This window comes from Caloenas nicobarica, chromosome 2, assembly GCF_036013445.1.
Source record: "Caloenas nicobarica isolate bCalNic1 chromosome 2, bCalNic1.hap1, whole genome shotgun sequence".
NCBI classification, from domain to species: domain Eukaryota; kingdom Metazoa; phylum Chordata; class Aves; order Columbiformes; family Columbidae; genus Caloenas; species Caloenas nicobarica.
Genome location: NC_088246.1, coordinates 37,103,032 through 37,116,184, shown reverse-complemented (window position 1 = coordinate 37,116,184; position 13,153 = coordinate 37,103,032). Strand labels below are relative to the sequence as shown.

Here is a 13,153-nt window from a genome sequence, read left to right as displayed (position 1 = left end):
TAAACTCCATCCACAGACCTGCTGGAAGCCAGCTAAGCCAGATGTAAAATAAGAGTTGCCTTTATACCTTATAATACTGCATTCTTCAACATTCACAGAAACAGCAAGTCCATGAAACCTTCGTGTTTGTATGAAAGCAGAACTGATAGAGATCCAGACTTTAAAATGTTGAGACTTTACATAGTATAGTAGTCACACTGCACATTGACTGCATCCACTGGTTTCAGGGCTTTTGGGCTACCAAGTCCAGTGGGATTTCTTTGTTCCTGAGGCAACCAACTATTCTGGCACCGCAAAACACCAGTTCTCCCTCAGGATGGGGGGCAAACTAGTATAAGACAACACCACAGTAACTCTTTTATCTACATCAGGCAAGCCTTCATGCTTTAATTGGGAACAATATAACAAAGGAGACCTTAGTATAAGTTACATATTCAAGTCTCACAGAATTAATATTGATAATTCTCAGCACTTAAAAATGCATTAATAGTTCCAACATCTTGTGCCTGACCTCACTGTTTGTTGCCATCACCAGTGCCCACAACTATTGTAGGCTGAGAGCAGGGCTCTGATTTGTTGTACTTGAGTGACTGGATGTGCCAGACCCATCTGGACCGAAACTCAGACAGGGCAAGCACCGCTCTCAGCATTCCTGCCGAGGAGACGCGTTACTGTAGGAAGTTGTCCCGCAGGCATGCCGTTAGCCACACAACCCAGGCTTTTAATGTCTCAGACTGCATTTTGAACTGGCCAGCTTGAGATATAGGTCTGCCTGGGCTAACCCTAGGTATCTGGCTTCTCTACTGACCAGCCATCCCAACCCAGTCCCATTGTTCAGTGTGCAAACTCTTTTCACCCTCAACTGCTACCAAAACTACTTTACGATGCTCTTGAGGCACCTATCTCTAGCCAACTGTCACTTCACAGGTGAAACTGTGTCTTCTGACAGTTACTTAGGAAGGTATCTCTACCTCACCTTTACCACCAGGTTGAACGCAGAACCTCATCAAGCTTCAGACTAGGCAATAAATATTTCATTCATCCTATTAGTCAGGTGAATAATCAGCCTCTCTGATGACACAGTCATGGCCAGAAAGGCTGCAAGAAACATTAAGTTTAAATAAACCTCAAAATGTAAGTGGGCAACATAAAAGCCCCAGAGCAAGATCAAATGGTCTCACCCGTGCAGATCCCAAGTCCACCTACTGTATCTTACAGGAGATTTCAGAAGCACTCAGCAATCAGATTCTGACCAGAACATGATCAACTGAATATCTTTTTGCTGCTGACCACTTTGAAAAGCCGTCCTCAGTATCTGATGCCTGATTCTTCAGATCAATTGAAAAATATATGCTATGAGGCAATGGGAAATTTGAAGTCTTTAATAAGAGATCCCATTACATATTAATTATGTTTGGCTATGGAAAATTTATTGTTGTTTGGTTTAGGGGCTTTTGTAATTACTGAAATAATAGTCTCAGGACACTCAGTCTCAATATATTGCTTTTAAAACAGCAGCCCAGGAAATGCAACATTAGCTTGCTATACAGAGACTTTATTTTTGAATGCATTTTGTAAAACTACCTTGGATCCTAGAGTTTCATCCCTCAAAGCATGAATGAAAACTTTAAAGCTTGATACCAGTTAAGAAAAAACTGGAGAACCAAAGGGCAGTTATGGGAAGTAAGCTTTCATTTTGGAAAAAAAAAAAAAAAAAAAAAAAAAGAGAGATTCAGTAAAAGATATCTAACAGCACAGCTCCAAAGTGTGTAACTTGATTCTTCATCTTTCTTAAAAAAAAAAAAAAAAGTTTAGTCTGATGTGCAGTAATAACAGGCATTTGGCTTGTTCAGCTGTGGACTCTCTTGTTATACTTTCACACAACGATAACAAAGCCAGAGGAATAGGACTAGAACCGAAATTTGAAGGGCTGCCCATCAAGCAGCCAGAAGGAAACAGGAATGTCCTGAGAAATTCAAGAAGGTTTCTTCATCAATTTGGCAGGTTGATTCCCAAGTGCACCAAGAAGCTCAGGATCACAATACCCCGTGCAGGTGATGGAAGAGGAGAGGAAGATGAGGTGCACGTTGTCATACCTGGTAGAACTGCCCTCGCTCTGGGGCTCACAGCTGAAGGCTCCCAAGAACTTTACTGCTTAAAGAAGCACTGTTTAAAGAGCTCGTTGGACTTTCTGTGCAGGTACACATACTGGGTACAACACATCTTTGAATTTTAGAAGACTTTTCTTTTCATTATTTGATAAAGCAAGGGACACAAAGGTGCACAAGAAATCAAACAAAATTATTTTTCGTTATATCAAATCATCTTGCACTTCACAAAATTCAAGCCTACATAAACCTTCTTGTGTAAACGACAAGGCAAAAAAACGTAAGCCAAACAAAGATGACAGACGTTACCTCCCTGACACAGGCATTACCTGAGAAAAGTAATAGATTTGCACTACATTTAGCACATACACTTTCTTGTCTAGAGAAAACTGTTTCTATCTGCACGGTGGGCTTTAGCCCCGAAAATCTAGACGACTGGATGTCAGTAAAGAGAATCAAGAAGAAACAAGATTTCTATATATATAATCCTGGCCTCTCCTGCATCTGCCAGCAGCACTTTTGGAAGGACTTCCCCCACTCCAACGATTGCAAGACATCACTCCTCTTCCCAAATTTGATTCCACAGGAATTTCAATGTCCCCAGCTCCCAAAATTGAGTTCCTCTTGGCTTTTAGTATTTACGTGGAGGGAACAATCCGTCCCACAGACATTAATATTTCAGTGTTAAAAAGCTTTGACACACAACAAACTACAGAGTCTCAAAACAGTGCTATGTTCAGTTAGCACAACAGCAGAGATGACATCTATTTCAGTCAGCCTAACTAAAGTTTCCTGCAATGATGACTAGCATGCAAAACTTCCACAAGATATTCTGTGTTATCTCAAACAGCTCTTTTTTGTCTAAGAAAGATGGGAATGGAAACCTTCAATGACTTTCTATCCAAACTCATAACAAGACTTCTTAACAAACAAAAATGAAATACATACACACACACAAAAGGAACAAATAACATTAATTTTAAAAGACAGAAAAAAGATTGTAATGTCAAATTATCCAGCCAAAGAATTGTATTTTAATTAAATGCCTCTAGCAGACTTCCATTCATACGGTCAGAGAACAGAAAGCTATTTAGTGTATGTATGTACCTGGAGTTGCTGAATTAGTTCAAGAACCACCAGATTTAATAAAACTTGTTCTTCTTCAGCCAGTATGAAAAAATGGAAGAAAATACAGTGAAGCTAGTTGATAAGAAGGAAGCTTTTGGCTAGACATACCTGATAAACTAGCATAGCACCAATAGTTTCAGTCAGGTCACAGAACCTTGTTTATTAAAGACCGACCTCACCTACATAACAACATATAATATAACTTTACCTTTCACTTACAAATTGATATTTCAGACCTCAGCCTATTTCACAAAAGAAACAAGTTCCTACTTCCCAAGTCATATTTTGCTTAGTTTCTAAGATGTTATATTGGTACAAGACCAACAGCCCCTCAGTTCTAGCACCTAGCTCCAATAATAGTTAATAAAAGACATGCTTAGTGTGTGTTAAATATTACTGATACGATATTGACCGTTGACTGGGGATTAGCTGTCTCTGGAAACAGAGTAGATAATTCTAACTGGTACCTGAAAGCATACAGCCCATTATTTTGCGTGAGTAATCACTAATAATGAATGGATCAAATACAACACATTAAAAGATGGTATACAATATACAGGAAAAAAGGATAAAGTCTGACTTCTGGTCAGGTTAACAAAAAGAGGCAAAAAAACCCACTACACACTAACCCTGCACCTGGCTTATTGCAGGGCAATTGCTACTGCAATTCTTTGAACCAACTGACAACAGAAACAATAAAAAATAAAAAAAAATTTTGAAAAAGCCAAAAATAGCAAAAATGCAAAAATCCAAGAAGGAAGACATGAAGACAAATGTCTAAAAGAAAAGTCTGTCTCTTTTCCCCATATATCATTAATTTTTCATTATGAAATCTAAGAATAAAACATCTTAAACTTTAAGGTATTTAGATTTCCCCAGGGTTTAAGTGGGTAATGAAACAACTATTTTTCAATGTCGCCCTGCAGAGAGTAGATGATCTATGATGCTTCCAAACTGAGGACTGCAAAATGCCAAACAAATCCACCAAAACAAACACAAAAAGAAAAATCAATACACAGCAGCACCAGGTTGCCGGGCCAGTACAGTCAGACACATTTGCCACAGTCCTTGAGAACACATGCAGCTTTTTACTATTTCATTACTACAGAGGATCGTTATACACAAAGCACAAGCAATACATCCCTCAGAAGCAATCTTGGAGCCTTTCTGGCCATGATATTCTGCATTTCTACGCACTTAACTGGCTAACTGCAGGCCAAGGGGCCCCACTACTGATGGCAGTGGTGGAAGCCAGTCAAAGCTTTCTGCATGGGGAAGTAACCCATTGAAAGGAGCAGGACAGCTAAACCGCAGAAGTTACCAAACATAAAAAGAGCTACTCAGGGGACTCCTGATGATAGAATATACTCCTTAGAAACTGCACTCGAGCAAAAACCATGCCAAAGAGAAAGTCCTAACAAAAGCCAGCACTTGCAGAGGGTGACTGTGCCCACAGCACAGATGTCTTCCAGCAGTTTCCCTGTCAGAGGACATGGCCAAGTGCAAGAGCAGCATTTTCTCATTTGTGCTTGCAAACACAGGATTCTGTGGGCATAGCTGGCACACAGGCACTTTACAAGACCTGCTCTTCAACGTGTTGTGTACTGTTCCTTTCTAAACTTAGTCCACTATGGCACTTTCAAGTGCAAAAGGAAAATAAATTCTATTTGCAATGAGGTCTGTATGATTTCTCACTGGTGCCTAAAGTCCCCCAAAAGAGGCCTGAATCAAATATTTGCAAGCAATTGCTACCCAATTATGATTTTTATAAAAATGGAAATGGTTTATCCATTAAAGAGTTAGTCTGCTGGAGATCTTTCACTCATGACATATTTGCACCTAAAATGGCACCATTTACCTTGAAAACACCCATTTCAAGAGATAAATATCAGACACTGGCTAACATCCACATACACATTTGCATCATAGTTTTTTCCCAAAATTACTCTGAAGCCTGAAAAATCCCAGTGATATTTTTCTTAATAATCCATTTCTGTAGCCCAAAGAATATACAATAGGAAAGGGAATAGGAGAGAAGTGGTAAGATTAAGGCTACCTTGACCTTACCCAGCACTTGCTGAATGCCAGCAAGCCACCAGTGTGTGGTTACTCAGACAAGAGTATGTAAAAACTACGTAAGAAACTAAAGGATGTAACTGTACATAATAGTAAACAACCTCTGTGTACGACAGGGGAAGTGCAGAGAGAGATGGTTACCTTTAGGGGATAAAGTAGTGAATATATTACCCACTGGTTTATCTTTCTGGTTATGGCTATTTGTAGTGGGCAGATCTTGAGCCACCTTAAAGATGGCTCATACAATGTGGCCTCATACAGTTGCTGGAGTGAGTCTGTCAAACTTAAAATAGTGAGTCTTATAGGAACGGGACAAATGCACTTCATTAACACGCTCGCCACTGGGCTCCCAGGTGACACACGCTTAAGTGCCTATATTTCACTGGCATGCTGACACGAGAGCCAGCAATAGAGCTGCCGGCATGGACAAGGTTCAGCAATTTTCTTTCCCCTTCTCATGCCAAACCTGTGGGAAGGCATAAGAATGGCAGCTTTTTGTCCAAAGATATGCATTCTAGTTTATTCCATCGCTACTCGTAATTTAATTGCAGCTGGGGCTTTTAAAAGCCAATCTTGGAGGTATTTTGCCAGTAGCTTTCCAGTAGGAGTCATGCTTTCAACATCATCTGAATAGTTATCTTGATTCTTGAATTCATGTCTTCTTACCTGATAACATATTATCTGTTTTTATTGAAGGAAACTTCAAAGTCATTTCATGTTTGTGCCTGTGAATCATCAGATGATCCTCTGTTGGAAAACGCTGTCAGGCAAACACAGAAAGAGAGGAAGAGGGAACAAAAAAAAAAAAAAAAAAAAAGGAGAAAAAAATTTAATTCTCTGATAAACTTTTGGCATTAGACAGAATTTCAAAAATGAGAGAGAGACAGAAATGTATCCATCTAGAAATGTGTCCAAATGGCACAGGAAACAGAATATTTGAAAATTCCAGTAAATATAAGTAACAAATAGCTGTACTCTACTTAGAAATGTATTTTCTGCAGTGCTCTCTGGATTTGCAAACCGCAAGGTGTCACATATTTGCTTGAAAAAGTTTCACAACAAGTTTTGAATTCTAAGGGTCTCAGACACCAGCTCCAGCTACCACAGCCTCACAAGTCACCACGTGCCTGAGGATCTGCGATAACTGCTGTCATGTATGCTCTTAGCCCACGGCAAACACAAAGTAATGCAGTGTATCTTAAATCACTTTCCTGGATTTTTCTGCTTTTGTGTCTTTCTGCAATCCATATCTACTGAACAGCAATTAAAAAAAAAAAAATCAAATAAGCCAGCCTTTCCCTACCCAAAAGTATTCAGGCAAAATGCATCTTTAGTTTTGGAAACCTCTGACATTTTGACTTGATTCAAAGTGCCAATGCAATGATGCTCAGTATATAACAACTATTTATGACCCTTTATTATACTAAATTAAGTTATTGTCTTTTGTCAAGCAGAGAAGGTGGAGACATGTGCTTTGTAAGAAACTAATCGGTGTGCTAAGTTTGTTTTATGGTCTGATAATAGACTTCTACAACAAATAGCTTCTTTAGAACAAGACAAAGAGGAGGCAAGCTTGAATAAATGTTCAAGCACTTGCACACTTGAGCTCTAAGAGCACACTGGTTCTGTTAGGTTTCCTTCACCAGAAGGTATATACACAGACCTTTGCCACAAACTACTGTAATAGTTTCAAAAGGGTTATTTCAGGACTAGCAAAGGCCAAAAGTTGTATCACTAGGGCTTGAGGAAAAAAAAAAAAGCGCAGCTTTTTAAAGCAATAGGCACATAGGAGACTGTAAAAAACTGGCAACAACAGAGTTAAAGTGACTTAAAGCTTTGAACATTTTATATTCTTGGCTAAGTGACTTTGCTTGTGGCTATAGTGTAAATAGTTGCAGTATGTTACACTTTCTGAGAATCTCTCTAAGCCCATAGACAAAGCAGCATAAATAATGGGAAATAATTATCTGGGGAAAAAAAAAAATCCCAAAGACCTTTTCCTCACTGAAATCCTGGTTCATTGCTTACTCATCTGGAAGAAATGCAGTACTAGAAATTTATGTTAAGAACAAAGGGAATATGTGAAAGACCTTGCTCATGAAATTGTGAGAGGGAGGAAAAAAAAAAAAAGGAAAACAAAACAACCAACCAAACAACACACCATGTTTTGTTCTCAAACAAATGGATTTTCCTTCAGGGATGCCACACTCTGTCTTCAGGGTGAAATCCGCCAGCTTAAAGAGGGCATGGGGTAACCAAGGAGAAACTCTTCCTCCAGTTCAGACTTCTGTCTTTTTTGTAAGTCTACTTTCTTCCTGGAGCAGGTCAACTCCCTCAGCCCTCAATACACATCCACACCAGCTGATGGAGAAGTGAGTCCCCAGATAGATCAGCTGGATAGCAGTGCTACACTATGCACTTCTGTCAAATCCTCATTTACAATAAACAAAGGTCACATCTTGAAATGAGAAATTAAATGTTTTTTTTAAGATGGAGTCACATGTACATTGTGTGTCTTCCCAAATGGTGACAGCATACAACCAAACCTGCTCTCTGAACACCTAAATGAGCTTGTTTGAATCAGCTTCTCCTCCACTGAGGAAACTAATTAATAGCTGACATGAAAACCCTCAAGTCCACCAACTGGAGTGGAAATCAGTTTTAAGATTCAACAAAAAGGTAAATAAAACTTGACTGTAAAACTCAGATACTTTTATTCTACCTCTGTGACACACTGGTGAAACTTTTACTCCACACGCGGACATCTGAAGTGACAAATCCTCAATCAGAGGGACAATCCAAAAGATGCACTCTGACACCTGTAGAAAGGTTGCCATTTAATGGAACAGCAAAGCTGCTCAGCCAGTTGTTAACTGGACCTCAGGCTTCTCTCTTTCCCTATTTCAAATTTTGGCAAAATCAACACCTACGCTCTGGTAATAGTCATGCATCGTACCACTGGAGGAACCTAAAGGGTTGTAAAAATATTAGCCAGCTGAAAACTCCCAACATACAGTTAAAGCAGGGAAATATTACCCACATTAAGAGAGGAGAACCCTGGGAAATGGGTAATATAAATCACTTAAAGGAAATTCCTACAGGAAGCCTGTGGCAAAAGCCCAAAAGATGCCCTTGCCTGAAGATTTTACTTGCAGATTCTTGTCATTAAGCCAAACTAGGGTCAGAAGTGCCACAGGTGGAACTTTGCTCACCACTGCAAAATCAGTGACTTTGCAGAAGAAACCTGTAAATCCCAGTTCAAAATCTCAGCAGGTAAAATCCTTGTCACTTCAGTTGTTTTAAGATCATTAAACATCTAATACTACAGGTCAGATTATACCTTCAGAGGCACAAGGCGGATCACCAGTTAACAGGAATCCCAAACGTACATCCTGGGGCAGAATTTATCTATAGATGCATTTTCAGAAGAGAATATTTAGTTGGAAGATGTCTCAAAGATTTTTGTGCGTTTTGGTTTTGTTTTTTAAAAAGCTAGTAAGATAGCACTGTATTTAAGTATTAAAAAAAAAGTCTGGAGGGTCACCACATCCACTAGGAAACTTCACGTATTTCATCGTACTTACAAGCAGAAGAAAGACAAGTGTGTCCTGCCTAGTATGTATTCTCTTGCTAGCCGTTATAGGAATTTGCGATACCTGACTTGAAACATTAGGTTTAGGGACAAAGGTAGGAACAAAAGCAGCCTGAAAAGTACTTTTACCAACTCACTTTTGACTAGCTGTTATAGTTGCTTTAAATATTTTGTAATAGTACGTTGTAGGGTAAGGAGGGAACTGAGAGGGAGGGGAAGAACTTAAAAAAGAATAAAAAGACAACACACAATATTATTAGACATGTGTTAATATATCAGGAGGCATTGTACAAGCCAGAGCTAGTGCTGAGGACTCAATTAATATCACTGCTGACTCCACTCACCTGTGAGCAGCCTGGGGCACTGCAGACAAAAGGCCTCTCCTGCTCCAAGTTCATCTTTGATTCCTCATAAATCTACATGTTGAAAGGGAGAGGGGGAAAGAAAGGGAACCTATGAATATATACATTCTAAACTTCATACATACATGCAATATACAATCGTCATGGTTTGTGCTTTTATTTCGAACTCCCAGAACAAACTTTTCATCCTCGGAGTACTAAATTTGCTAATATTCGGCAGGCTCCCTACAGTCTAAGTTCTTATTGCTCCTTCCTGAGCACATATTTACTTTGAAGAAAGGAGGAAAAAATAACCATTAAGCTTTCACAGCAGAAATCTGCCTCAGAAAAAAGCATATGTTCACTGTTGTTATTAGATAAGACCGTGTCTGCTCAGAAATATCTCTAATTAAGAGTTTTTACCTTTCCTTCTTCACTTCCTGCTGAACAACATTAAAACCAGACGTCTAGGTTACTTCTGAGAAAGAGCCCACTTTTTGAAGTTCTTCATCCATACCGTTCAATATTAATAACTTAAATACATTACATACATGCTCTCTTTACACACAAGACAATCATGCATCCTGATCCTTTAAAAGGTCAACTAGACCCTCAGAAGCTCGAGAAGTGAAGTTTTGCCTAAAGCTGCAGCTCCCTCACAGCAGTTCCAGTCCTGTAACCTTGAACTAAAGCCTGAGAGAACTCCCAAGTCTAAAATAAATCCAAAGGAGGAAACGTTCACCCTCAGAATGCAGCAATTCAGCTGAATTTGGGTCAATATTACAGCAGCAGCCCTGACCAGCAGGAAAAAAAATAAAAATCATCTTTTAGTAACGTTTTAGGACGTAAAATAAATAAGTCACTTCTTTCAGAAATGTTTTGAGACTGTTTGTACAATTGGCATTACAAGCTGGCATATAGGAGCTGACCCACCTTAAAGAGCAATATATGACTTCTGCTTACATTATGCCTCAAATCGCTTAAAAATCAGCCTCACCACAGCCACACTTAGACACATACCCAAGTTGTGTTTGTGTAATTTTTTCATAAAACAAAGAGAAATATCTTGGTGGAGAAGCAGAAGTTGATTTCAAGTCTACAAAAATCTGCAGAAGGACAAGTACTGAAATTACTTAACCTTGTTGTCATTTTTTAAATTACTTGCTTCCTATTATCAGAAATATCTTTACCACACTTACATTTGTTAGAAAAGCTTTATTTTCAGAAGGGTTGCTACCACCCCCTGCAAACGATAAATACAGTGTTAACCTGAGCATCAGTCAGGCCTGTACTTAGGGCAATTATTTTCAGTGCCCTAAGTTCTCAAAAAAAAAAAAAAAAAAAAAGCCTTTAAATGATATTTTTTTCTTTTTAATTAAAATTCATTCTTGTAGACATCATAAGCCTGACAGGATATTTTCCTACTTGTGACCTAAAAAAAATAAAAAGAGGCAGAGCACCCTTTACCTGATTCCACTGACTCCCAGAAACGGTACCCAGAAGTTAAGAATTTCTATTTTTATTGGCCTTTTAACCTCCAGAAGGACACTATCCCCTAAAGGTGATAAGTAACACCAAATGTTTTTCTTGATGTGGACATCTCTACCAACATCTGGCCTGAGATAAGTGATTTATTGCACCAAATACAAAATACAATCAGATGTCAAGAAAGACCCTAGCTCAGGACTAACCTATCTCTCTACACTAGGCTAGAACTGAAATAACTAAAATTGTACCTAATTTACTCCTCTAAGATTATTCATATCCTGTTTTGATTTAAGTTACACCTATGTTAAGCTGAAATAAGATACTCATAATCAGAAATGAAAGTGTGTTCGCATAAAGGCTTGTACTAAAATACCTAAAGGTGTTAAATTTCTTCTAATTTCAGTTACTTCGTTTCCAGACTGTGCATAGACAGGCTCTTCAGGAGTGAAGCAATAAAAATGCTCTGAATTACGCTATCCTGTCTGAAAAAAACACACAGCAGAGGGATAACGGACAAAACAAACAAACTCTTGCAAAAACAAAAACAAAACCTCCAGCTAAGTTTGATTTTCAAATCCACCTCTATTTATGGGATGTGGTCCCGGGATGTTGTCTTTCCTAAAGACCTTTTCACAGAGAGAAAAAAAAAAAAAAGCTACCTGTGGATAATGAAAGGCTTTATCTGATATCTCAATTACTCCTGCAACTCAAGTACTGCCAAAAGTTTCTGTTACCCGTTTCCCCCCTCCTCAGGGGAGAGTGACAACTGCATTTTCAATAGCAGAACAATGAATGAGACTCAGTTAAAGAAAACAAGAGAGTAACAATTCTGGTCCCAAGCGTCCAAGCGAATTTCGAAACATTACCAGGAATTATTTGGAGTTTGTTTTCTTATTGAGTATTGCAAGTCTAAGACTTCCCTCCCCACCCTGAGCTTGAGCTATAGTCCCTAAATCCATCAGTGCGTGCTCTGATAACAATTAAATTATTCTCAAGGTTATCTAGATAGATAAGCATGGACTAAGCACCAAAATAACATACTCAATCAGGACCAGAATCCTGAGTGTAGGGATCGACTCCAGAAAAACACAGACTTGGGTTTTGTTCTCAGTACTTTGAAAAGGTGTCAGATTCAACATCTAGTCATTTACCACAAATGTACAAGCAACTGCTAGTTCCCACGAGAATTACTCTTTGCAGACACTAAACTTAAAAAAAAAAAAAAAAAAAAGTTAATAATCCATGTGTGCCCTCCAGGATATTGTCTAGCATAACTTGACCCATACAATGTTACCAGATGGTACAATGCCCTCAAGCCAAATTGCACCATGCAGAATTCGTATTTACAAGTGATGCTATCACCACAGCTGAGACTGAAGTACTATTGACTCTCTTACAATAGTAAACGAGTAAAAAAGGCTGCCTATCGCCTACAATTTTTGAGAGGGTGTCCTGTGCTTGGCTACCTCACATCATTGATTCAAGCTTTATACTTGAATGTTTACCAGAAACAAGTAGCTGAAAACCTGGGCTGTGAGCGTGAACCTCCTGTGTCCCCCATTCCCTCTGAACTCTGCAAGAGTTGCAGATACACAAGCAGTGCAGGATCTCACCCCGGGTTTGCAACAAGCTGGGAGCCCTCAGAAACAGGGATGTTTCAGTTGTGCACAGCACAGTTTGCACGGTATCCTTGTCAAGATGCAGGGACGCATCTCCCATCCTTCGGTTGTATGCAGCCTCTGGCACACAGTTCACTTTGCACAGCTCACGTGAGTCATTGGGCCACACAACCCAAGTCTCCTTTCTCCACAGTGTGTGCAGGTGGCTCAGCGTACGTGAAGGAAATAACACAAGCAACAGCAACATTTCGACTTCACCTAATAAAAATAAATCACAGCAACCTTTCCATCTAAATTAAGGTGCTTATTAACCTTTGGGATCTTAAAAATTCAAGTTACACTCATGCACCTTTCATAGTACTACATATGAGTAGTGCGCATGAAGAATATCAGGCAAATCTATAATGACTGAAAAGTTTAAAAATTGCTCAGGCCTGAATTTTTTACTTCTGTTATCAATACCCTAATTTATGGCAACACAAACAAGGATTACAAATATAAGCAAGCATTAATATTTATATGTCAGCATTAGTTCTGATATTGTTAACAATAGGCATGAGTGCATTATGGAACAGAAAAGGGGGCTGAATTTTAATAGATGTGTTAACAACATCTGTCAGCATTTATTGCCCTATTGTGACCATGTAAAGAGCCTTATTGGCAGAATATAAAAGTGAGGAAATCTGCAACACTGTTGTAGCCTGCCATTCTCCTGAAATATCACTCTGCTTAGGAGAAGTTAAGGTATTCTAATTAGAAAAATAAATTTAAAAAAATACAGAAGAAACATAGAAAGACTTC

General features: G+C 38.9%; 1 protein-coding gene across 6 annotated transcripts in view; it reads right to left on the bottom strand.

Moving 5' to 3' along the window:
• Positions 1-13,153, bottom strand: part of CREB5 (cAMP responsive element binding protein 5) — a 260,479-nt gene that overhangs the window by 209,559 nt on the left and 37,767 nt on the right. For all 6 annotated transcript variants that reach the window (XR_010605753.1, XR_010605754.1, XM_065628060.1 and 3 more), the window contains exons 2-3: positions 9,249-9,320; positions 5,979-6,072 (exon numbers count right to left, since the gene is read on the bottom strand). Coding sequence is in view for 4 of the 6 variants with exons in the window: in XM_065628060.1 (XP_065484132.1) it covers positions 5,979-6,072; positions 9,249-9,302 (148 nt within the window). In the remaining 2 variants the exon portion in view is untranslated. The remainder of the gene's footprint in view (positions 1-5,978; positions 6,073-9,248; positions 9,321-13,153) is intronic.